The sequence below is a fragment of the Pongo abelii genome, chromosome 1 (genome assembly GCF_028885655.2).
Source record: "Pongo abelii isolate AG06213 chromosome 1, NHGRI_mPonAbe1-v2.0_pri, whole genome shotgun sequence".
NCBI lineage: Eukaryota > Metazoa > Chordata > Mammalia > Primates > Hominidae > Pongo > Pongo abelii.
Genome location: NC_071985.2, coordinates 121162219 through 121189370, shown reverse-complemented (window position 1 = coordinate 121189370; position 27152 = coordinate 121162219). Strand labels below are relative to the sequence as shown.

Below are 27152 nucleotides of genomic sequence, written 5' to 3'. Positions count from 1 at the left end.
TGAATGTGGCTATGTTCCAATAAAACTTTATTTACAAAAATAGTGGCAAGCCAGATTTGGCCCAGGAGGCATAGCTTGCTGACTTCTGCCATAGAAGGAAAGCTTTGGATGAACAAGTATTTGCTGCCATAGAATATTTCAGTGAAAATACAAACCATAATGGGATTGATTAATTGCTTCTAAGTGTGCTGGAGAACTTCAGAAAAGAAAATGATGAGCTCTGGGCTTTACATTCTCAGCTCAAGGTCTATATAAGGAAGCTAAACTCTTCTATGATTACCCTAAAAGAATTCTGACTGATACAGTGATGACGGAACTAAAATCAGTAGATGTTTTGCAGGCTAACTTTAAAAAGAAGCAATAAATTTGTAGGGGAGGTAATTTGGGACATGCCAAGTTGGAGGTGTCAATGAAGTGTCCAAGTGGTGATGCTTGGCAGACAGTAGGATGCGTAGTCTGAAACTCTGGGAGAAATGTCTCTTTGGAAATCACTCACACGTACTCAATTGTTATAATCACAAGAGTAAAAGAGTAACAACGAAAATGAGACAGAGAAAGAGAGAGAGAGAGAGAAAGTGTAGGAGGCTAAAGCAGACCCTAAGAAACCCAACATTCAGTGGAGGGACAGGGGACGAGGGGCCCATAAAAGAGCCTGAGAAGTTGAAGACCCCAGAAGAGAGTAGCATCACCAAGAGGAAGGAACTGGAGAGTATCAAGAAACTGTGAGTGACTGCAATAAAACTGCACATGGCAGAGGACGAGAAAGTCCTAAGTCAAAATTGAAACAAAAGATCCACTGCCTTCAAAAGAAACAACTGGAGAGGAAAGGCAAGGTGATGAATTTTTATGAGGTGTGTCACCAGGAACACCATTCATTCCATAAGCATTCCTTTCTTTAAAGAGGAATACCTCTCTTAACAGCTTAACTCGGGGTGATGCAAAGAAGTTTGTTTTTTTTGTTTTTTTTTTTTGAAGGGTTTTTTTCAAATGTTTATTTTATGTACAAAGAACTATCATGGTTTTTCACTGAGTAGATGCCTTGGATAATCCTTTGAAGGAAGATCGTTTAGACCAACTTAATGAAACCGACATCCTTCACGTACTGACGGAAACACTGGCGGCACATATTGAGGCCATATTTCAGGATAAGACCGTGCCGGTTCGAACAGACGCGACAAGAGCAAAGAAGTTAAAAGAGAAGTGTCTGTGTGGCTCCTTCCACGTGGGTGAAGGACTGTGCCAGCTGAGTGGTGGTAGAGCAGGAAGCTGCCTGAGGACCTCCATTAGTTTGGTAAAAAACTGGACTCCGTCCTTGAGAGAGCAAGTTGAGGGCTGTGTAGGAGTTGGAGGAGAGAAATGAAATTTTGGAAGAGTCAACAGAAGGTGGGAAATTTTTATTTCATTTACAGCAGTACAGACTTCATGCAGCTGAAAGTATGAATGCCCTTTCTTCTGTGACTTACACTGTAAAGGGAGCATTTCTCTTATGTGCAAACTAACCATAGTGGACATGTTTGTCTACATCCAGACCAGTTCCTAGATTCAAAACTTGTCTTTGTTTTTTTTTTTTTTTTCTTTTTTTGAGATGGAGTCTCACCCTGTCACCCAGGCTGGAGTGCAGTGGTTCTGTCTTGGCTCACTGAAACCTCCGCCTCCCGGGTTCAAGTGATTCCCCTGCCTCAACCTCCGGAATAGCTGGGACTACAGGCACGAACCACCATGGCTGGCAAGTTTTTGCATTTTTAATAGAGATGGGGTTTCACCATGTTTGCCAGGCTGGTCTCGAATTCCTGAACTCAGGTGATCCTCCCACCTCGGCCTCCCAAAGTGCTGGGATTACAAGCGTGAGTGAGCCATGGCGCCCGGCCATGTATTTGTTTTATAACCATGAGAAACAGAAATCAAAAGTCTGTCTGTAGATTCTCCCAGTGGGTTATAAAATCTGGAATATTTCTGAAGAAATTATTTCTGCTACACACACACAGACACAGACACATACACAGAGAGACACACACAGTGCAGGTGACAGCTCTTTGGTAACTCAACTGTGAAGTATAGGGTTTTAGAATATTTTCACTGATGAAAGATCAAACTACAGTGATTCTGTGTGAACTCTGGTGTGCGTGCATGTTTCTGTGTGTGTTGTATAAATATATATATATATATATTTAACCTTAAAATCAGGGAAGAACCTGATTTTGAAAGAGCAACTGACAAATTTTATTTCCAAGGAGATTCACTGCCAAAAGGGAAAAACCATCCTGTCCGGTCTCACCAAATACCATCTCCTGTCTATTCGCCACTCAGCAACCAGAGTGATCTGTTAGAAACATCATTGGGTCATATCACTCTTCTGCTGAAAACTCCCAATGGAGAGTATTCACCAAAATGTTAACACAATCCTTTCTAGGTGTCTTAATGCTTTGAGAAAATGAACAGTAGATTTTCCTCATTAAAAGATTAGGCCCTCTGTCTTAAAGAGGAGGAGGAAGAGAAGGAGGAAGAGGAGGAGGAAGAAGAGGAGGAAAAAGGAGAGGAGGAGGGGGAGAGGGAGGGGGAAGAGAGGGAGGAGAAAGAGGAGGAAGAAGAGGAGGGAAGAAGCCCTACGGCAGATTGGACAGCTTCAAACAAAAATAGCATTACCCCTACTCCTACATTTCATTCATTTTGTTATCCCACGGTGGGCCATTTTGAAGTTGGCAAGGGTTTATTTTAAAGGATTGGGCCTTCTCAGAGAGAGAGTAGATGGTGATAGGCAAAGACGGGGCTCTCTTCTTAGGAGGCATTTCATACTCCCAGTCGCTACTAGAGTCTGTGTTGAAGGTTTCTAAATTTTATTTCTAATCCTGAAGTCTCACTAGGCATCTATTGGAAGTCATAGTTTCCAATCAAATGTAGAGCCTTCAGTTTGAAGCATTTGAACATGTTTAAAGTCAAATTTGCCGTTTGTCCTAAAATAGCAGGCTCCTTTTCAAACTAACTTATCTCTGTTAATGCAATATTATTCTCTAAATTTATGCAGGCATAAAATCTAAAGTGGAGTCACTCATCTTTGATTTATCCCTTTTTTAAAAAGTTGAGATCAAATCCACATAATATAAAATTCAGCATTTTACCAACTTTAAGGTGTACAACTCAGTAATTTTTAGTATATTCACAATGTTGTACAACCATCACCACTATCCAATTCCAGAGTATTTCCCGTATTTCCCAATTTCCTCCTCCCCTCAGCCTGGCACTACCAATCTACAATCTGTCTCTATGGATTTGACTATTTTGGACATTTCTATAAATGAAATAATAGAATATGCAGTCTTTTGTGTCTAACTTATTTCTTTCAGCATAATGTTTTGAAGATGACTGATATACTGATACAATACATGTTGTAACATGTATTGTATCAGTATATCAGTCATTTTTGTAGTTGAATAACATTCCATTATATACCACATTTTGTTTATCCCCTTATCAGCTGATGAACATTTGGTTTGTTCCATTTTCAGGCTATTATGAATAACACTGCTATGAACATTGGTGTACAAGTTTTTGTGTGAACATATGTTTTTGAATTATACATTCAAAACGTACATGAACATCCATTTTTGAAATTACCCAATTTCTTGGGTATATACCAAGAAGCAGAATTGCTGGATCATACAGTAACTTTGTGTTCAACTTTTTGAGGAGCTACCAAACTGTTTTCCATAGCAGCTGCACCATTTCATTCCCACTGGCAATGTATGAGGATTCCCATTTCTCCCTATCCTTGCCAACACTTACTTTTCCTTTTTTTTTTTTATTAAAGCCATCCTGGTGGATGTGAAGTGGTATCTCATTGTAGTCTTAGTTTACATTTGTGTAATGACTAATGATGTTAAGCAGCTTTTCACATGCTTATTGATCGTTTGTATATTTTCTTTGCAGAAATATCTGTTCGAGTCCTTTGCTCATTTTTAAATTGGATTATTTGTCTTTTTATTGTTGAATTTTTTTTTTTTTTTTTTTTTTTTTGAGACGGAGTCTCGCTGTTGCCCAGGCTGGAGTGCGGTGGCGCGATCTCGGCTCACTGCAGGCTCCGCCCCCCGGGGTTCACGCCATTCTCCTGCCTCAGCCTCCCAAGTAGCTGGGACTACAGGCGCCCGCCACCTCGCCCGGCTAATTTTTTGTATTTTTAGTAGAGACAGGGTTTCACCGTGTTAGCCAGGATGGTCTCGATCTCCTGACCTCGTGATCCGCCCGCCTCGGCTTCCCAAAGTGCTGGGATTACAGGCGTGAGCCACCGCGCCCGGCCGTATTGTTGAATTTTAAGGGTTCTTTATGTATTCTGGCTACTAGACTATTATCAGATATATGATTTACAAATATTTTCCCCCGTTCTCTGGTTTGTACTTTTACTTTCTTGGTAGTGCTCTTTGGTGCATTATAGTTTTTAATTTTGATGAAGTCCAACTTCTCTATTTGTCTTTTGTTGCTTGTGCTTTTTGTGTCATATTTAAGAAACCATTACATAATCTAAGGTCACAGAGATTCACACCTGTTTCCTTTGAAAAGCTTTGTTATTTTAGCTCTTATAGTTAGTTATTGAATTCATTTTGACTTAATTTTTGTATACAGTGTAAGCTAGGAGTCCAACTTCATTCTTTGATATGTAGGTATTCAGTTGTCCCAGCACCATTTGTTGAAAAGACTGTCCTTTCTCCCCTGGAACGGTCTTGGAAATCTGTTGAAAATCAATTGTCCACAGGTGGATGGATTTATTTCTGAACTTTCAGTTTAATTCAGTTAGTCTATATGTCTAGCCTTATGCGAGTACCATACCCTTTAGAATACTGTAGCTTTGTAGTTAAGTTTTAAAATACGGAATTGTGAGTCTTTCAATTTTTTCTTTTTCAAAACTATTTTGGTTATTCAAGGTCTCTTGCATTTCCATATGGATTTTAGGATCTACTTGTCCATTTCTGCAAAAAAAAAGGAGGCAGTTTGAATTTTTTTAAGTTTTACATTAAAACTGCAGAGCGATTTAGAAAGTACTGCCATCATTTTTTCCTCTCTTCTTGTTTCAATTTGTTTGGTGTTTTGTTTTACCATTTTAACTATTTTAAGTATTTTAACTGTACAGCTCAGTGGCCTCAAGTACATTTACATTGTTGTGCAACCATTACCACCATCCATCTCTAAAACTGTTTTCCTCTTCCCAAACTGAAACCCTGTACCCATTAAACAGTAACTCCCCATTCCTTCCTCTCCCAGTCTTTGGGAAGCACCATTCTCCTTTCTGTCTCTGTGAATTGGACTACTCCAGGTACTTCATATAAGTGAAATCACATAATACTTGTCCTTTTGTGACTGCCTTATTTCACTTAGCATAATGTCCTTAAGGTTCATCCATACTGTAAAATGTGTCAGAATTTTCATCCTTTTCAAGGCTGAATATTATTCTATTGCATGTATATCCACATTTTGTTTATCAATTCATCCATTGATAGACACTTGGTTGCTTCCACCTTCCAGCCTATTGTGAATAAGGCTGGTATGAACATGGGTGCACAAATATCTACTTAAGTCCCTACTTTTAATGATCTCAGATGTATACCCAGAAATAGAATTGCTGGATCATATGGTAATTCTATTTGTATTTTTTTGAGGAATTGTCATATTGGTTTTCACAGTGGCTGCACCAGTTTACATTCCTACTAGCAGTTCCCAAGGAATTTAATTTCTCCATATCATTACCAACGTTGTTATTTTCTGTTCTGTTTTTTTTTTTTAATAATAGCCATCCTAAGAAGGGTAAAGTGGAATAATGCCCAAAGATTGTGTTCTTTTTGATGCTGTTGTACATAAAATTATTTTCTTACTTTCATTGTTGGATTGTTCATTGCTAATATATAGAAATACAACTAATTTTTGTATATTGGTCTTGTATCCTTCAGCTTTGAATAGAAGTAGTGAGAATAGTCATTTTCATTTTTTTTCATGATATTAGGGAGAAATTTTCAACCTTTCACCATTAAGTATAATGTTAGCAGTGGGTTTTTCAAAGATGACCTTTATGAGATTGAAGAATTTCCTTTCTTTTTCTGGTCTGGTGTGTTTTTAAATCATGAAAGGGTACTGGATTTTGTCAAATGCTTTTTCTGTGTCTATTGAGATGATTTTTTTTTCCCTTTATCCTATTAATATTATATTGATTAATTTTTATATATCAAATCAATCTTTCATTTCTGGAATAAACTCCACTTGGTAGTGATGTACAAGGAGACTTCAAATGTTCATGAAAATGGAGTTAAAAAATATAAAATATAAACTAATTTCTCAACATTAAGCTCCATCAATTCAAGACACTTTGGTAGGTGATGATACTAGCCACTTAGTTCATCCCTAGAGAACTGAGGGTCCTGGAAATCTGAAGTCAATGCCATTTTTTTACATTATTAACTGAAGAAAAATTGGTGCCTTTTACAGATTTTTTAAAGATTAAGATATAGGAAGAAGTCAGAAGGAGCCAAATCAGGCCTGTAAGATGGTTGCCTAATGATTTCCCTTCAGAACTTTCACAAAACTGCCCTTGTTTCATGAGAGGAATGAGCAGGAGCATTGTCATGGTGGAGAAAGCCTCTCTGGTGAAGCTTTCCTGGGTATTTTTCTGCTAAAGCTTTGTCTAACTCTCTTAAAACACTCTCATAATAAGCAGATGCTATCATTCTTTGGCCCTCCAGAAAGTAAACAAGTAAATGCTTTGAGCATCCCAAAAAACTGTTGCTGTGACCTTTGCTCTTGACCAGTTCTCTTTTGCTTTGACTGGACCACTTTTTTTGTTTGTTAGTTTGTTTGTCTTTTGAGACAGAGCCACACTCTGTTGCCCAGGCTGGTGTGCAGTGGCGCAATCTCGGCTCACTGCAACCTCCACCTCCTGGGTTCAAGAGATTCTCCTGCCTCAGCCTCCAGAGCAGCTGGGACTACGGGCATGTGCCACCACACCTGTCTAATTTTTGTGTTTTTAGTAGAGATGGGGTTTCACCATGTTGCCCAGACTGGTCTCAAACTCCTGGCCTCAAGTGACCCACCCACCTCGGCCTCCCAAAGTGCTGGGATTACAGGCGTGAGCCACTGCACTTGGCATGGACCACTTTTTACCCTTGGTATCCATTGCTTTGATTGTGCCTTGTCTTTAGGATCATCCTGGTAAAACTATATGTCATCTCCTGTTATAATCCTTTAAAGAAATGCTTCAGGATCTTGATTCTGCTTGTTTAAAATTTCCTTTGAAAGCTCTGCTGTTTTGTGCAGCTGATCTGGGCACAATGGTTTTGGCACCCATCAAGTGGAAAGTTTGCACAGCTTTAATTTTTCGGTCGGAACTGGGTAAGCTGAACAAACTGAGATGTTTATGGCATTGACTATTGTTTCTGCTGTTAATTGTTGATCCTCTTCAATTAGGGCACAAACAAGATTAATTTTTTCCTCATAAATGGATGTGGATGGTCTGCCACTGTAGGCTTCATATTCAATATCATCTCATCCTTTCTTAAAATGAGTTATCCATTGCTGATTTCTTTGGGGCGTTGTCCCTATAAACTTTTTGTAAAGCACCGATGATTTCACCATTCTCCAACTCAAGCTTCACGACAAATGTGATGTTTGTTCTTGCTTCAATTTTAACAAAATTCATGTTGCTCTGATATGGGCTCTTTTCAAACTGATGCCTTATCCTTCTTAGTGCCTCAATCTAGATCCTGTTCAGACATGTTATAAGTTAGTACAAGTTTATTTTAGTGCAAAAAATTGAAATCCATGCATTCTCTTCTCATATGTGTTTTCCATGAACTTTTGAAGATCCCTCAGATAATCATTTTCACATGCTACTGAAGTCAATTTGTTAGTATTCTGTTGAAGATTTGTACATCCATATTTACAATGGATATTAGTCTGTTATTTTCTTTTCCCTGTTGTCTTTGTCTGGTGTTAGTATTAGGGTAATATTGGTCTCATAGAAGGTGTTAGGAAGTATCCCCTGCCCTTTATTTTGTTAAAAAAGTTTGTGAAAGCTCAAGGATAATTATTTGAAAATTTGGCAGAATTTATCAGTGAAGCCATCTAGTCATGGGCTTTTTTTTTTTTCTTGTCTTTTTCCTTTTTTTCCCCCTTTTAAGACATGGTCAGGCTGGGCATGGTGGCTCACGCCTGTAATCCCAGCACTTCGGGAGGCTGAGGCGGGTGGATCACCTGAGGTCAGGAGTTCAAGACCAGCCTGACTAATATGGTGAAACCTCGTCTCTACTAAAAAATACAAAAAGTAACCCGGTGTGGTGGCATGTGCCTGTAGTCCCAGCTACTGGGGAGGCTGAGACAGAAGAATCGCTTGAACCAAGGAGGCAGAGGTTGTGGTGAGCCGATATCATGCCACTGCACTCCAGCCTGGACAACAGAGTGAGATTCTGTTTCAAAAAAAAAAAAAAAAACAGGGTCTCTCTCTCTCTCTGTCACCCAGGCTGGAATGCATTGGACAAATCATAGCTCACCGAAACCTCAAACTCCTGGACTCAGGAGATCCTTCCACCGCACCCCCCATGTATCTAGAGCTACAGGTGCACACCACCATGCTCAGCTAATCTTTTTAAAATTTTTTTGTAGAGACAGGGTGTTGCTATGTTGCACACACTGGCCTTAAACTCCTAGCCTCAAGTAATCCTCCTGTCCCAGCCTACCAAAGTGCTGGAATTACAGGCATGAGCACCACAGCCCGCCTTGTTTTGGGTTTTTCTTTGTTGGAAGTTTTTTGATTACTGATTCAATTTGTTTACTTTTTATATATCTATCCAGATTTTCTAGTCTTTCTTGAGTGAGTTTTAGTACTTTGTGTGTTTTTAGAAATTTGTCCATTTTCTCTAGATTATAAAATTTGTTGTCATGCAATTGCTCATAGTATTGCCTTATAATTCTTTTTATTTCTTTAAGATTGATAGTAAGGTGCCTGCTCTTATTCCTGATTTTTGTAATTTCAGTTTTCTCCCTATTTTTCTGGTCAGCATACATAAAGGATTGCCTATTTTGTTGACCTTTTAAAAGAACCAACTTCTGGCTTCATTGATTTTCTCTAATATTTTTCTAATCTCTTTTTTATTTACTTTCACTCTAATCTTTATTATTTTCTTCCTTTTTCTTGCTTTGGGTTCAATTTGCCCTTCTTTTTCTAGTTTCTAAAAATGGAAGATTATGTTGTTGATTTGAGATCTTTCTTCTTTTTTAATGAAGGTGTTCAACTAACTGTAAATTTCCCTCTAAGTATTCTTCCAACATTCCCTGTATCTCATACATTTTTCTATGTTATGTTTTCATTTGTATTCACCCCAATATTTTCTAATGTCTCTTGCAATTTCTTCTTTGACCCATTGGTTGTTTAAGAGTTTATTTGTTTAATTTCCATATATTTAGGAACCTTCCTGATTTACATCTATTATTGACTTCCAACATTTTTAAAGATGGGGTCTCACTATGTTGCCCAGCAGGCCTTGAACTCCTAGGCTCAAGCAGTCTTTGCACCTCAGCTTCCTGAGTAGCTGGGATTACAGGCACATGCCACCACACCCAGCCCAATTTCATCTTAATGTGGTCAGAGAACATATTTTATATAATTTCAACATTTTAAAATTTATTTAGACTTGCTTTGTGGCCTGTCTTATAGTTTAACCTGGAGAATGTTCCATATTGTTAGATGTATACATGTTTATCATTGTTATATCTTCATAGTGAAGTGACTCTTTTATCATTATAAAATGTCCTTCTTTGTCTCTCATGACAATTTTTGTCTTAAAGTCTGATACATTTGTCTGGTTTTAGGATAGCCACTTCAACTCTCTTTTTGCTACTGTTTGCAGGAAATACTTATCTTTTCTCATTCTTTTACTTTCAACCTGTTTGTGTCTTTAAATCTAAAGCGAGACTTTTACAAAGAGCATATAGTTGGATGATTTTTTTTTTAATTCATTCTTCTAACCTCTGCCTTTTGAGAGTTAATTCATTAATATTTAATGTAATTACTGAAAAGAAAGGGCTTACTTTTACCATTTTGCTATGTATTATGTATATGTCTTATATCTTTTTTGCACCTCAGTTCCTCCATTACTAGTTTCTTCTGTGTTAAACAGACACTTTTCTAGGGCGCCACTTTAATTCCTTTACCATTTCTTTTACTACATACTTTTGAGCTATTTTCTTGGCGATTTCCCTAGGAATTATAATTAACATCTTAATTTATAACAATGTAATTCAGATTAATACCAACTTACTTTTAATATTATACACAATTTTGTTCCTATATAGTTCAGTTTCTTGCTTTATGCTGTTACTGTCACAAATTACTTCTTAATACATTGTTTTTCCATCAATATAAATTTATAATTATTGCTTTATGTAGCTGTCTTTTAAATCAGATTTTAAAAAAGGGAGTTACAAACAAAAATACATTAATAACATCTTTTATATTTATCTATGTAGTTATCATTACCAGTGGCAGTGGTTTTTTGGTTTTGTTTTGTGGTTTTTGGTTTTGTTTGTTTTGTTTTTTTGTTTGAGATGGAGTCTTTACAGAGGGATTCTGTGACTTTATTGGGGCATGCCTTCAGCACTCAGCAGAGCGGTTTACAACTCGGCCTTGGCCTTCACTTACTGTTTGCTCAGGTAAACTAGAGGGGAGAAATTGGGACTTTCTCTGGTCTTTCTTGAGCATGTGAACAGTTCTCGGCATGCACATGGCCTTCTAAATTTCCAGAAATGTAAGAGCTTTTCAAAGTCCTTATTCGCCAAAGCATCTCATTTAGGCTTTTCTCCCAAGATATTCGGTTTATCTATTGTTTGCCCCAACTGTTATCCATTGTCTCAGTAGCAAAGGCTAAAACATTTACTTGTGTTTTCAACAAATGACTCCAGATAGTGACTTTAGGGCTGGGCAAGCTCTGAAACAAGACAAAACATGACTTTTGAGCCCATCTCTTAGGGAGTCACCAGACAATCAACCAAGGACAAATATTTCCAAATGACGACATTCATTCTCCTTCTTCTGGTACTGGTGCTAGAATGCAGGCTGTTATCTTCAAGTGGCTATCTGCCACTGAGCTGGGGAGCTAGAGATGGAACGAAGGAAAGTTATCATGTCACAAGTCTGTCTCTCCTATGAAGACTCGGCTATTTTTCCTGAATACGTGTTCCCTGAGTTGCTGCAAGCATTTGGTTAATTTCCAGCGTTCTGAAAAAGTAGATTCTGGTCATTTTTGGCGAATTTGTAGTTGCTTTTATGTTGGAGTTCATTTTCAGAGTACCTTACTCTACCATCTTCACAGAGACCATAACTCACCATTTTTTTAATCCACTGTATCCAGAAAATCACCAAAGCCAGCCAGTTATTCCTTTAAAAGTCATCTTTATCTATTTTTCTTAATCACTACCACCACCAGGCAGGCCTTGAGAGGCAATTTATTATACTATTTAAAACCACCAGTTCTGGAATCATATGTTGGTGTTTGAATACCAGCTCTACCACTTCCTATGTGTATAACCTGGAGCAAGCCATTTAAAATTTTTTATGCCTCAGTTTTAACATCTGTAAAATGAGATAATAAAAGTATTGCTATGAGAATTAAATGAGTTAACACTTGTCAAGTGATTAGTACTAGGCCTGCATATAGTGAACACTCAAAAATTGTTAGGCACTAAATGCATCCAGCAAACATTTATTAAAGCTAAATTTATTAAGATTATATACTCATCTCTAGGACTATTACAATGAGCAAGACTAACAACAGGTAAATCTCTACTTTTGTGGAGCTTACATGCAATGTCCCAAACACTTCATATTCAGATTACTATTTCTCAGATGACTTCTACTGGGAAACAATTTCTCATGAATTTCTTATGTTTCTTCCCATCTTGTAAGCAGAGGCACAGATGGCCTTATTTTTGGACTGTCTTCCTCTGGAGCAGAGAACAGATTTGTTTGTTGTAAAGTATAATAAAAATGTCTTTCTCCAAGGCAAAGGCTAGGCAGGTATGTATACATTCCATTATAGAAGATTTGAGTTTCCTAGGCTTGGGATTCCTCAGCTCTGGCAAAAACTCATGACATATACAGCATTCATTCTGCATCACCTCTGTGGAATTCGAGGAGCATGCGGAATGGATATGAAACTGACATTCATGCTGCCACTATGCTATGATTAATAGAGTCGTTTGTCTCTGACTCAGGAGTCTCACGTCTTCCACCATCATCCATGCAACAGGATAACTTTTTAGCTTACATGCAGAGTAAAATCTCAGGTGTTTCAGTTTTTGACAACTTCTAGCCGGTATGCTGTTACAAAGGCATCTTCCTTAAACCTAATTTCTACTGATTACATCTAAATTTCTTTATCTGGCTTTCAGGCTCCTTCCTACCTACTCAGCTGAATATCTATTTCTTCTTGAAGAAGACTTTCTGCTTCATAGACCAGTATTTTCACACATATACTGTGATGTTCCTTTCTACCTCCGACATTAGGCTCAAATTCCACTCCACCCCCTTTTGTTGGAATTCCTTTCCTTTTCCCTTTTTTCCTATTTAGTCAACTCAAATCCATCTCTTAACACCTGTATCAAGTCCAAAACTGTCAAGAAATTTCCTAGTTGATCACTCTTTCTGAAAACATCTGTAGAACTTAAGAACCTATACAAAGAGTTTGAATATATATTGTGTTATTTTCTAGTGGTTCCATGTGGGCATGCATTGCTTCCCCATTCTGACTGTAAGCCAGAAGGAGGAGTGCAGGCACAAAGCAGAAATGGAATGTGACTTATTGGAATGGTTACGTGCATATGCACTAAAGCCAGAATTCCCAGATTTAGATTCCCACCACTTATTAGCTATGTGACCTTGGGCTTATTACTTAACTTCCCTATGCCTCAGTTTCTCCATCTTTAAAATGGAAATAATTATAATAATAATACCTATCTCATAGACTTCTTGTGAAAATTGAATTAACACACATAAAAACATAGACCAAGTTAGAAACATCCCGGAGTTTAGAACTGTAAGAACCTGTGGAGGTATATAGTATTACAGAGCAATTTGAAAAACCTTTCTTAAAAACCTCTCAAAACTACCAGATAAAAAATTAAAAACATCTTTTGTCTGACAAGAAAATATAGGAAATATTCAAAAGTCAAAGGTGGCATGGCACAAATCTAAAGAGGAGGGTGAATGCTGAAGCTGGTAGCTGTTCTAGAACATTTGCTGGTCCACAGTAATCCAGAGCATTTGTTTCAGTGGCCACTTGGCTGCAGGACAGTAAGTCTCAGGTCTATGCAAATTCAAAAGTAAGATTAGAAACCCAAACATTTATCCAGGATTGCAAAGGATCATATGCTCAGTGAATAATTAAAAGAGACACACATATACCCCTCAAAGGAATATGGTGAAAAAAATAATGGCACTTGGTACAAGGTCCAATAGTCTTCTCTTGAGAATTTTTAACCACCTGTGAGACTTCAAATAAGGTTACAGCCTGAATTCATATTTCCTTCATGTTTCTTCAAAGTGATTCAGGTTGGTAGACCCCAAGCCCCTGGCAAAAGCAAACACAAATTCTCTCCACTCAGGAATCTAAGAATCTAAAAAAGTTCCAAAGAATGTTAGCTCACAATTTACAAAAGTCACAAAATACACAAGGAAACAAAATTCCCTGAGTAAGGGACGGCAGAAACACCATGTAAGGAAAAAATGACCTACCGAGACTTTAAATGTAGTTATTAACGGCTACAGAATATTTTTTAAGTATATATAACACATTTAAAAGTAAGAGAGCTAATTGAAAATAGGAGAAAAGAAAAAGAGGCTATAAAAAATGATCAGACAGGCGGTGCACAGTGACTCACACCTGTAATTCCAACACTCTGGGAGGCCGAGGCAGGAGGATCAGTTGAGGCCAGGAGTTCGAGACCAGCCTGGCCAACATGACAAGACCCTGTCTCTGCTAAAAATACAAAAACTAGCTGAGTGTGGTGGTGCATTCCTGTAGTCTCAGCTATTCGGGAGACTGAGGCACAAGAATTGCTTGAACCCGGGAGGCTCAGGTTGCAGTGAGCCAAGATTGTGCCACTGCACTCCAGCCTGGGTGACACAGTGAGACTCTGTTAAAAAAAAAAAAAATTACCAGACATATTTGAAAAATAACCAAATAGATCCAGAAAAAAAATTTTTAATGTAATAATTAAATTTAAAACTCTGTGGACAGGTTAAATAGTAGACTCACCCAGAATAATTAGTAAATTGAAGAATAGCTGAAGAAATTTTACAGAATTCAGCTTAGAGAAATCATGAAATGGAAAATATTAAGAAACATGGAGAATGAAGTGAGAGCTACATATGTACCTATTCACCTTCCCAAAAGAGGGATTAAAAAGGTAATATTCAAAGAGAAACTGTCTTTTCAACAAATGGTGTTGGGAAAACTGGATAATAACAAAAGAATAAAGTTGGATGCTTACCTTATACCATATACAAAAAATAGCTCAAAATGGGTTAAAGGCCTAAACATAAGAATTAAAACTATAAACCTCTTAGAAGAAAACATAAGGGGAAAACTTCACGGCATTGGATTTGGCAATGATTTCTTGGATATGAAACCAAAAGCAAAGGCAACAAAAGAAAAAAATCGATAAATTGAACTACATCAAAATTTAAAACATTTGTGCATCAAAGGACACTATTGATGGATTGAAAAGGAAACTCACAGAATGGGAGAAAATATTTGTAAATCATGTATGTGATAAGGAATTAACATATAAAATGCAGAAGAAACTCCTGCAACTCAACAATGACAACAACAAAATACCCTTGATTTTTAAAAGGGGCAAAGGACTTCAGTAAACATTTCTCCAAAGAGATATACAAATGGTCAGTAAGTACATAAAAAGATATTCAACATCACTAGTTATTAGGGAAATGCAAATAAAACCCGCAATGAGATATCACTTTACACTTATAAGTATGGCTATTACCAAAAAAAACACTCTCACAGATAACAAGTATTGGTGAGGATATAGAGAAATTGAAATTATTGTGCACTGCTGATGTCAATGTAAAATTGTATAAGTGCTATGTAAAATAGTATGGCAGTTTCTCGAAAAATTAAAAATAAAATTATCATGTGACTCCCCAGAAGAATAGAAAGCGGGGACTTGAACAGATATTTGTACACCCTTGTTTATAGCAGCATTACTCACAGTTGCCATAGGGTGGAGGCAACCCAAATGTGTATAGATGGATGAATGGACACACAAAATGTAGCATTTACATACAATAAAATATTATCTAGCCTTAAAAAGAAAGGAAATTCCAACACAAGCTACGACATGGATGAAACTTGAGGACATTATGCTAAGTGAAATAAGTCAGTCACAACAAGATGAATATTGTATGATTCCATTTATATGAGGTACCTAGAGTAGTAGAATTAGGACAGAAAGTATAATAGGTTGCCAGGGGCTTGAGGGAGGGAGGAATGGATAGTTAGTGTTTAATGGGTATAAAGCTTTACTTTGGGAAGCTTTTTAAAAAGTTCTGGGGATGAATGGTAGTAATGATTGCACAACAATGTGAATGTGCTTAATGTCACTGAACTGTACGCTTAGAAATAGTTAAAATGGTACATTTTACATCATATATATATATATATATATATATATAACCACAGTTTTTTCAAAACTTGGGGAAAAATAATGGTTGAGAATTTTCCAGGACTGAAAAAAGATGCAAATATTCTACTTAAGGAATTACAAACAATCCCTCATAAAAGAAATACATATCTAGACACTTTGTAAAATGTCTTTGTAAAACCACAGATCTACAAAGAGAAATGTTAAGAATAGTTAGAAAGATATTACCTACAGAGGAATGATATTTAGACTGACAACTGATTTTTCAACACCACAGTGGAAGGCAGATGGAAAAGCATCATTTCTTCAAAAGACTGAAATGAAAAATAAGTTTACCTAAAAATGTATATATTTTAAAAATCTTACAGAAGGCCAGGCGTGGTGGCTCACGCCGGTAATCCTAGCACTTTGGGAGTCCGAGACAGGCAGATCACGAGGTGAGATCAAGACCATCCTGGCTAACACGGTGAAACCCCGTCTCTACTAAAAATACAAAAACAATTAGCTGGGCGTGGTGGCACCAGCCTGTAGTCCCAGCTACTCGGGAGGCTGAAGCAGGAGAATCGCTGGAACCCGGGAAGAGGAGGTTGCAGTGAGCCGCGATCGCACCACTGCACTCCAGCCTAGGCAATAGAGTGAGACTCCATTAAAAAAAAAAAAAAAATCTTACAAAAATAAGGAAGAAAATAAAGAAAATTTTGGATAATTAAAAATTGGAACTTTACTAATAGACCAAATGAACTTCTAATGAATACATTCTGAGAAGTAGAATGATATCAGAAAAAAGGTTTGAGATGCTAGAAGGGATACTAAACAAATAGCCTGACAAATGTACAGACATAGACAGAAATCTAAAAACAATTGATTATATAAAACAATAAGTAAAATAGCTAATTTATGGCATAAGAAGTAAAACAAACAGAAATGTGAACAGTGACAGCATAGAAATTGGGGGAGATTAATCTGAGTAACAGCACTCTAAGCTTCCTTGAATTGTTAGAAGAGAAATGTATCAAATAGCTTTAGCCTGTATTAAGAAAATTATGCATGTTAAGATTTCTAGAGTAACCATTATAAGAATAGAACATCTATTAAAGGGGAAAAAATTGAATAAAGGCATAAAGTCCGAATCCAAAAGAAAGAGAGAAAGGAATGGGAATAAGCAAACAGAAAAAGCAGAAGAAATAGAAAGTGCACATTTAGATAACAGAAATTAATCTAAATAGTAATTACAATAAACAGACCAAATTCTTTGGGTTAAAAAAGTCAATATGGAAATTTTTTTCTTTTTATTTTGAGACAGGGTCTTACTCCGTTGTCCAGGCTGGAGTGCAGTGGCATAATCTTGGCTCACTGCAACCTCCATGTCCCAGGCTCGAGTGGTCTTCTCACCTCAGTTCCCTGAGTAGCGAGGACTACAGGCAGGTGCCACCACTCCCAGCTAATTTTTCTATTTTTTTTTTTTGTTCTTAAGACAGGGTTTTGCCATGTTGCCCAAGCTGGTCTTGAACTCCTGGGCTCAAGCAATCCGCCTGCCTCAGCCTCCAAAGTGCTGGGACTACAGGCATAAGCCAAAGCACCTGGAGGGAAATAATTTTAAAAAAACACTTTTTAAAATCCACATTTGCTATTTATAAGGTGAACACTCAGAACAAAGAGACAAAGAAAGGTTGAAACTTAAAGAATGGCAATGTAGTAACTGAAAGAAAGCTTGTGTAGTTATAATACATGACTATCAGACAAAAATTTTGCTAAAATAAATGGGTTACTACATAACCATCAATGTTTTTATTTCCCAGGAAGATATAAACTTCTAAACTCTTATGTACCTAATAAAATTTAAACTATATAAAGTAAAAAATGACAAACTTACAAAAAAATTGACAAATACACCACCATTGCGACAGATTCTAGCATACCTCTTTCAGGAACTGATAGAATCGCTGCTTAAAACATCTACAGGGGATTATTTAAACAACACCATAAGTTTGATCCAACTGATTATATGTAAAACATAGTAACAAGTGAAAAGTATACTTTTACAAAAATCTAGCATATATGAGGTCATAAATTATATTCTAACATATTAAAAATAATCGGTTTCACAGAGACCAAGTTCTCTGAACATAATGCAATTAAATTACCATATATATCCAGTTTTAAAAGATAATTTTTAAAAAACATGTATTGAAACTTCTTTAGAATTTGAAAATATTTAGAACTAGGTGATAAATAATAATAATGAAAATACATATCAAAACTTGTGGGATACAACTAAACTAGTACTTAGAGGGAAATGCACAGTCTTAATTGCCTATATTAGCAAGAAAAAACACAAATATTAATGAGATAATCAACTAACACAAGAAATTAGGAATAAAGCAATTAAAACAGATTCAAAGAATTGGAAGGAAGGAATTTATTCACACATTAAACTAATGTTTATTGAACACCTACTATTAGGCATTTACAATTCAGCAGTGACCTAAAAAAAATCCTTTTCCTTATGAAACTTAGTGCCTCCAAAACCAAATATGGAAGTCAGCATAATACTGGTCATCAAGAGATTTGAGTTGCAGTCCAATTTTTCCAGTACCCAGCTGTGTGTCTTTAGGTAAATCATTTTTTCTCACTTTGCTTCCTTTTTCTTATCTGGAAAGGAGATCATAATTTCTATCCTATCTATCATGATATAATCAAATGGTATCCAACGACACAAACTATATTTTGGAAAAGTATAAGCATTATGCAAATATAAAATTATTATTATTAATATTTAAAACATCCATGTTCCTTTTGCTATCACTGCATTCCTAGTCTTAGGGAAATAAAATGACTGCTTCATTTAAAACTTTCCTTCCTTCAATTGGCTAAAAGCCATAATATGAGTCTAGCTATGAGGTGGCTTCAAATCTTAATGCTGGGAGAGACTGAGTGTTGGGTCACCTGTCACTGTGAAATCAAAGATGCAGCATAAATTACTAAGTCTACTCTCATGTATGCCTTGTATTTCTGCAACTCTGAACAGTGGAATTTTCACAGTAGGATTTAGCACTTATCAGTTGTCCTGTCCCACACTTCAAGATCAAAGGTCCTTGACACATCAAACACTGAGTTAAAAATTGCCGCTCAGAGTAGGCGATTTTTTTCATTCAACACTCTTTTACTGAGCATTGCTTATGTGTTAGGTAATAGACTGAGCACTGGAAACTCAGAGATTACAATTTAGTTGGTGAGGCTGACAAAATTGTCTAGCATTCTCTTAGCATACTTATCTAAACACATGAGAGCACAAGAGAAGACTCCTCCACCCACACACAAGCCCAGCCTCGTCTTACCATCTTTAGAGCTGAACTAACAAAGAGAGTGAGGTCAATTGTTCTCAGCCTTTTGGCTAAAATCAAGAACGGAGAGTGAGGGCAGAGGTAGATGGTCCTGGTCTCATTTATTGTTTCTGTATTTCTAAGGCCTAAGGCAGGGGCTGATATTCACTAAGTTCTTAACAAATATTTGTTGGGTAAATGAATAGACTGTGTGGAACAGATTGAAAGAAGCCCTTGGCAGCAGGTACACAATAGCCAATAAATACTTTTTAAATGTTTTACTTATTAATTAGAGACAGGGTCTTCTGTCACCGAGGCTGGAGTGCAATGGCACGATCATAGCTCACTGCAGCCTCAAACTCCTGAGCTCAAGCACTCTTCCTGCCTCAGCCTCCCATGTAGCTGGGACTACAGGCATGCCTCACCACATCCAGCTAATTTTTTTTCCATTTGTTGGAGAGACAGGGACCCACTTTGTTGCCAGAGCTGGTTTTGAACTCCTGGCTTCAAGTAATACTCCAGCCGCAGCCTCCAAAACTGCTGGGATTACAGGCATACACCACAGCACCTGGCTGCGTAAATACTTCTTGATTGTCTTAGAGACCAAGGAAAATGTATCCAGCCAATTTCCCTCCATCCTCCCAAACCCTTGCCAGACCTTTCTTCTTGCCTCAGGACCTGTAGCCCAATTTGCTCTTCCTCCTGTAACAACCGCACCAGATCTCTGGCTGGTCCAGAAGTCAGGTGAAAGAGTGCTGTCATCCTCTGAAAGCCCATCCTATACTAGGCTGAGTTTCGCCTTGTGTCCAGTGAACAAGGCTGACTTGAAAGAGGACCATACCCTGAAGAAGAAAATAATAGGACTTTCCGTCTTCAAAGCTCTTCCCTACACAATTTTGTTTGTTGGTTTGTTTGTTGGTTTGTTTTTGAGACAGGGTCTCCCTCTGTCACCCAGGCTGGAGTACAGTGGCATGATCATGGCTCACTGCATCCTCAAACTTCCAGGCTTAGATGATCCTCCCACTTCAGCCTCCCAAGTAGCTGGGAGTACAAGTGCACACCACCACGCCTGGCTAATTTTTGTATTTTTTGTAAAGACAGGGTTTTGCCATGTTTCCCAGGCTATTCTCAAAGTCCTGGGCTCAAGTGATCCACTCGTCTCAGCCTCTCAGTGCTGGGATTACTGGCGTGAGCCACCGTGCCCAGCTCTAATCATTAATTTTAGATGGAGGATCTGGTGACCAGCTGGCAGCTATTATTAATATGTGACACAGAAGCAGATTGTGTGTGTATTGGGGGAAGGAGGGAGGAAGGGAGGAGGAAATACAAACTGAGATGCAGAGGTCATAGTCTCCACATCAAGGCCACAAGGTCAGGTCAAACACAGAGCAGAAGGTCACAGAATTTTATTCAATCATAGGCAATTACTCTTCTCTCCTACTGCTCACTACAATAGAATTTTTTGTAATTTTTCATTCTCATTTATGGAAATGTCTCTTAATGGAGTCTTTCTCTCATACATGTGTGTATTTGTGTGTACGTGTGTGTACGTATAATTGGAAGAGGGCCCTGTGTTGGGTCCGTTCTGTCAGAAGTATGTCTGAATTTGATCCCCTTTCTCCATTCCCATGGCTATAGTCCTAATTCAGGGCCAATCATTTTTGGCCTGGACTTTTTCGACACTCCTCCTCATCTTCTCCTTGCCCCTGGCCTCTCCCTACTGCATTTACCCTCCCTACTGACACCAGGTCATCCCTAGTTTAAATTTCTGCTTACAATAGAATTCAAACCCTCCACACTCTGAACCCAAACTAACTTTTCAATCTTTTTTCTCAACTGCGACAGCCACCCCACCCTGTGATTCAATAACATCACATGTGTCTCCAGGTCTTTGCTTGTGCCATTTCTTTTCTATGAGATTGTCTTTTCTTGTGCGCAACGTGGACAAATCTTAGCTATTCTTCAGATATGCCGTTTCCTCTGTGAAATTTGTTCTGACTCCACCACATCTTCCCCTGTCTTCCACATCCATATCATTTTGTACGCAACCCTTAGAACAGCACTTCAGCATTTCAGTACAGTTATGTGGCTGTTTCCTCAACCATAATAGGAGGTCGAGAATTATACCTTATCTTTGACCCCTAGAACCTGTTGGTAGAGTTCAGTAAGAGTTTTAAAACTGTTGTCTGTGTGATTAAATTAAACAAATAACCATAGAAATAAAATGTTAATCATTATTGGTCATGTACATCTGCATTTGTGTCCATCAGATTTCCTGAACAAAAATCAAAATGTGTGGTTTGAAAATGTGACAGATGATTTGAAAGTGGAAAATGTCCTAGAAAATTTGTGTCATGCTGCCCCATACTTGTGTCCCATAAACATCCCACCAACATTTCAGGACTAAAATTGCCAATATTCCCTTACTCTACCTAAACCCACTGCCATGTTTCAAATGAAATTTATCCATTGTGAATCCAAGAAAATAAATTGCCTCTATATTGCTGTTTACTTCTCTGCCTGGATCAGAAGGCCGTACACCTTTCAGTTCCTCTTGATAGGCTGCAAGACTAAAACCAAGGTTAGCATTGAATTACTCTGCTTCTTTGGTTTGCTTTTAGTTCTCAATCAATCAAGTATTTTAGAAAAGCCCAATACTGGTAGATGCTTAGCCTTGTGCTGATAGCTATTGCCAAGAAGATACATTGATTAGTCTCTTACTATGTACCAGGTACTGGGTTAAGAACTTTAGATAGATTGTCTTTTGTAATTCTCACAACAGCTCTTTATAAACTATTATTATAATGTCAATATTGTGGATGAGAAAATTAAGGCTTAAAGAGAGTAAGCAACGTACTCAAAGTCCTACACAGCTAGTAAGTAAGCAAAGCTAAACCTTAAACCCAATACTGAGGCTGGGCGCAGTGGCATGTGCCTGTAGTTCCAGCTACTCGGGTGGTTGAGGCGGGAGAATCGATTTAGCCCAGGAGGTTGAGGCCACGATGAGCCGTGATTAGCACCACTGTACTACAGCCAGGGCGAAAGAGTAAGATCCTGTCTCAAAAATAAATAAATAAATAAACCCAGTACTGAAGTCTGTGCTCTTAACAACAAGCAGCTTACTGTCTATCTAGGGAGATAAGACATTCACATATGAAATAATTGGAAAACAGTATTCCTTGAAATGTCAGGATGTGGCTCCTTAAGTTCTCCAAGGCCAGATTGAGGTTTGTTTTTCTGAACCTTGAGGGACATTCAGGAGAAATGAGCCTGAGTTTTATATAGCAAAATAACAGTTTACAAGAGCCCTGAGTCATATACAATAAATTCAGTGATCGAAGGTGTAGGGTAGGTAGATGAGAGAATTCATGGGAAAATGCCCCCAGAGCTAATAACTTGTATTTGTCAAACACTTTCCAGTTCACAGAGCATTTTCACATATATTATGTCACATCATCTTCACAACCCTGTGGGAATACAAATTATCTCTATTTTACAAGCTAGGACAAAGCATTGATTAAGTAGCTTGCCCCATATCATAAATAAATGTTCCAAAGTGGTCAGTATGCAGACTCAGACCCCAATCTCTGCCTCCCAGCAACTATATTTTCTGCTATGACTCACTGTGACTCAGGACTCGGGCAGCCCAGTGTCCAGTCTGGCTGCTCTTCCCAGGAGCTTTCCCACCTGGCCTCCTTCTGCTCAATGGGTCCTGCTGGAGTCCCTTCCATTGGTCCAACTGGTGGTCTCTACCAACTGCCACAGAAGCTTCCAACAGCCACATTCCACCCATCCAACCCTTCTGCCATTAGAGAACCAGGAATTCCCTGGTTTTGGGAGTAGAAAATTGGACATACTCAGAAAGCCTCAAGCTCCTAAAACTCATGACTATCTTTTTACTCCTGCCTCAAGTTTTACACATACATCAATGAAAAGCTGGCCATTGTGTGGCTTTCCAAGCCATTTGGACGTTGTGAAACTTGAAATGGGAGAAACATTGAAATTTCTGGGACTCTACTTCTGAGTACCTTATTGCCTTTTCCCATTCCCTAACTTTCTCTGTGATAGTCTTAACATTCCTGCAGTCAATAAATATTTATCAAGCACCTGTTAGGTGCCAGAAACTATTCTAAGTTGGGAGTATAGGCGTAGCATGGTGGCTCATGCCTATATTCCTAACTATTTGGGAGGCTGAGGTAGGAGGATCACCTAAGCCCCAGAGATTGAAGATGCAGTCAGCCATGATTGCACCACCACTGCACTCCAGCCTGGGCAACAGAGTGAGACCCCAACTCTTTTTTTTTTTTTTTTTTTGAGACAGAGTCTCACTCTGTCGCCCAGGCTAGAGTGCAGTGGCACGATCTCGGCTCACTGTAAGCGCCACCTCCCGGGTTCACGCCATTCTCCTGCCTCCGCCTCCCAAGTAGCTGGGACCACAGGTGCCCGCCACCACATCTGGCTAATTTTTTGTATTTTTAGTAGAGACGGGGTTTCACCGAGTTAGCCAGGATGGTCTCGATCTCCTGACCTCGTGATCCGTCCGCCTCAGCCTCCCAAAGTGCTGGGATTACAGGCATGAGCCACCGCACCCAGCCTGCGAGACCCCAACTCTTAAAAAAAAAAAAACTTACTTGGGTGAATGCATCACTGATCACCCCAGAAAAAGCCCCCCATGCTTGCTATCATGAAACTTGCATTACAGTGGGGACAGACTAACTAAATAATTAACATGCCAAATGGTGATGGACATTGTGATGAAAAATAAACTTAGGAAATTAACTGGTAGAATGGGGTCTATGTTGGAAAGAAGTTGGTCAGGGAAGGCAGATTTAATAAGACACCTAAATGCAATAAGGGAAGAAGCAAAGCCAATTGGCCCTCAAGAGAAGGGTTTTCCAGGCACAGAGAACATAGTGCAAAGGCCCTAAGCTTCACTCATACTTAGGTTATTCACAGAATGGGAAGGAGGCCAGTGTGGCTGGAGCAGAATGAACAAAGGGGAGTGTGGTAGAAGATGAGGTCAGAGTGAGCAAGTGAGGGACCTGATTTTGTAATGCCTCATAGGCCCATAGAAGATTGTTGTTTTTCAGGCATTCAACCTCGTTCAAACAAACCAAGCAATTATTTCAGGCCAGAATTGTTGGGTGCTGATGATACAGAGATGAATAAGACAAAGGCGTTACTGTCAAGAAGCTGAGTCTGATGAAGAACAGAGGCAAGTAAGCAGACAGCTATATCACAGTGTAACTGGTACTGCAAGAGGGTTAAGCCCTGATTCCTGTAGTAACATATGGAGGGCACCTACTGCAGATGGGATGTCAGAGAAACTGAAGTCTAAACCTGTGCCATTTAGAAGGAGACCACTGGCCCAGTGGGGTTACCAAAGATGTGAAATATGACTAGTATGGCTGGGGAAACAAATGTTTAATATTAATTAATTTAAATATAAAACTGAAGCAGTGTGAAACATTTTTCCTTTAAATTCAACCTTACAGTTTTGGTAGGACTACTTCTACTTTTGTCGTTGCATCCCATAAGATTTCATGATTGTTTTGTTAGTGCTCATGTACTTTTAAAAAATGTGGCTACTACAAAATCTACAGTTAAATAAATATGTGACTCACATAATATTTCTACTGAACAGCACTAATCTAAACTCAAAGTGGAAGAGACAAGCCAGGGATGTAGAAGAAACCTCAAGGCAGAGGGACTACATGTGCCAACGTCCAGATCTCAGACAGAGCATGGCACCTTCGAGGAGGAACAAATAACTCAGAATGATGAGTCCTGAAATGCCAGCAAGCAGGTAGGCGGAGATAAGAAAGAAAAAATAAACAGAAGCTGGGTCTGAAAGTCTCGTGTGTAATTCAAGGGAATTTGAGCTTTATTGTGAGTATAACAGGGAGCTACCGAGGGAAGACACCCGGCCAGCTGGGATTGTTGCAAAGGTCACTCTGGCTATCATGTGGAGAATACACTGAAGTGGGGCAAGAATGGAAGGAGGAAGACCAGTGAGTGCTGGCTGCAAAAATGAAGCAAGAGTCGGGGGCAGTGACAGTGGAGAAGAGAGAAGTGGGCTAATGTGAGATATTATGAGAGGTCAGGTTGGCTAGACTTGTCATTGGATAGGTATGAAGAATGAGGGTAACAGGATGGCTTAAAGATCAGTCCCTAACACTGTAGGCTCTGAGGAGCAAATGACTACTGCCCTCCAAAGCTGGGTGTCCAAGCAAATGACTGAGCTCCTAAAGGGATGCAGGGTGTGACGGCTGACTTCAGTGGCCATATTTCTCCCTGACCGTAAACATTATGAATAAAGAAACATCTCCTGGAATTTCACCTGGGCATCTTGTTTGTCTTTGATTAGTATAATTTTTGGAAGTCAATGTATTCCATGCTGCCAGGTACACTGCTCCAGCACTTTCATTTCCTTTGATCAGATGATGGCTAAGTGACAAGATTATATCTTTCAAAAATAATCTTAGGAAAGGAGAAATGTATTTGGGGTGCTTCCTTCTCCAATGGCAAACAGGGAACATAAATTAAATAGAGCCACACTCCATCTCACCTGGGTCTTGCCCAGGTTTTGTGGAGCCTAAAATTTATATAGTTGTTGGTTGGGTTTTTTTTTTTTTTTTTTTTGGAGTGGGGAGGAGGAAGGGTCTCTTTAAGTAAAATAATATCCAATTATGAATTTAAAATCACTAGGTAGGATCTCATGCAAATGAGGGGCCCTGACACTTAAGCTTCATTAGTGTCATGGTATATCAATAGTTTTAGAAGGCCATTTTTTTTCATCCATTAAACATATATCAGCTGATGGGTTATGGGCACTGAGCAGGACATACGGATATAAACATGAATAAGAACAGACATAGGCCCTGCCCTCAAGAAGTCCACCGTTCAGAGCAGGAGATAGATAAATAGGTCATTGTAGAACTACATTATGAATGCAGTTATAAGAGCTCTATCCACAGAGTGTAGTGGGTGCAGAGAGGAGGAGCACTCAACTCACCTGAGGTGAAAGGTGCTTGCTTGGGTATCTTCCTGAGGGATGTGCCACCAGCAGGATGTGTAAGATACGTGAATTACTTAAACACTGGGTAGAAAACAGGTTTTGGATAACATTTTGTGCCCCATGAAGCTGGAAACTTTGACAGCTAAAATTAGAAAGGCTGTAAATGGCAAACCCAGTTCTTGCTAAAAGTCTCATCACTGTGTAGATTAACTCTGTACTACTAGCTGGAGATTCTCCCCAGAATAAAATGACAATCCTATTGTGGACTGAATTATGTCCTCCCAAAATTCTTCTACTGAAGCCCTAGACCCAAATGTAACTGTATTTGGAAATAAGGTCTTCAAGGAGGTAACTGAGGTTAAATGAAGTCATGAGGGTAGGACCCTGAGCTGATAGGATGGGTGTCCTTATAAGAAGAGGACGAGACACCAGAGACGTATATGTGTCTCTCTGTCACTCTTACTCTTTCTCTATCTTCCCCACCACCACTCCCAACCTCTGCAGGGCAGTGGAAAGGCGGAGGAAAGGCCTTGCCAGAACATACTGAGAAAGTGACTCTCCGTAAGCCAGGAAGAGAGTCCTCACCAGAAACCAAATTTTCTGTCACCTTGATCTTGGACATCCAGCCTCCAGAACTATGAAAAAATAAATTTCTGTTGTTTAAGCCACCCAGTCTATGGTACTTCGTTGTGGCAGCCTGAGCAGACTAATAAAGATCTTTAGACAAATATGGTCCGTTTCTCCCTATGCCTGGCCCCTGAGCAGAATATCCAGAAACAGTGGGCCATTGCTGTGCCTCCTTGTCCATATTTCCAGGGGAAATGCAAGAATGATGTTTAGTGTCCTTTTACCACCTTGGGCTTTATTCCTTCCTTCTCACACCTTAGCCCCTCTAGGCTACTCTTAGAGTCATCCCCCAAGGGTCATAGTCACTGTGTTAGTCTGTTCTTGCATTACTATTTAAAGGAATACCTGGGGCTGGGTAATTTATAAAGAAAGGAGGCTTAATTGGTTCATGGTTATGCAGGCTGTACAGGAAGCATGGCTCTGGCATCTCTACTCAGCTTCTAGTGAGGCCTCAGGGAGCTTTTGTTCATGGTGCAAGGCAAAGCAGGAGCAGGCAG

General features: G+C 38.8%; 1 protein-coding gene and 1 long non-coding RNA gene across 5 annotated transcripts in view; one reads left to right on the top strand and one right to left on the bottom strand.

Annotated features, from left to right (window-relative positions):
- The window catches only part of ADORA3 (adenosine A3 receptor), an 80980-nt gene extending 58122 nt beyond the window's left edge, over nt 1–22858 (bottom strand). The window contains exon 1 of one of the 3 annotated variants that reach the window (XM_054529566.2): nt 22635–22858. In XM_054529566.2, coding sequence (XP_054385541.1) covers nt 22635–22803 — 169 coding nt within the window. In that variant the 5' untranslated portion in view covers nt 22804–22858. The remainder of the gene's footprint in view (nt 1–22634) is intronic. The other 2 variants (XM_024246761.2, XM_024246765.2) reach the window with 2 other exon arrangements.
- LOC129049683 (uncharacterized) lies at nt 880–27152 on the top strand. 2 transcript variants are annotated; one of them, XR_010141744.1, is made up of 3 exons: nt 880–1383; nt 24655–24816; nt 26533–27152. It is a non-coding gene; the product is annotated as an uncharacterized LOC129049683 (long non-coding RNA). The 2 variants fall into 2 exon arrangements; XR_008512933.2 differs by lacking the exon at nt 880–1383 and adding an exon at nt 22820–24229.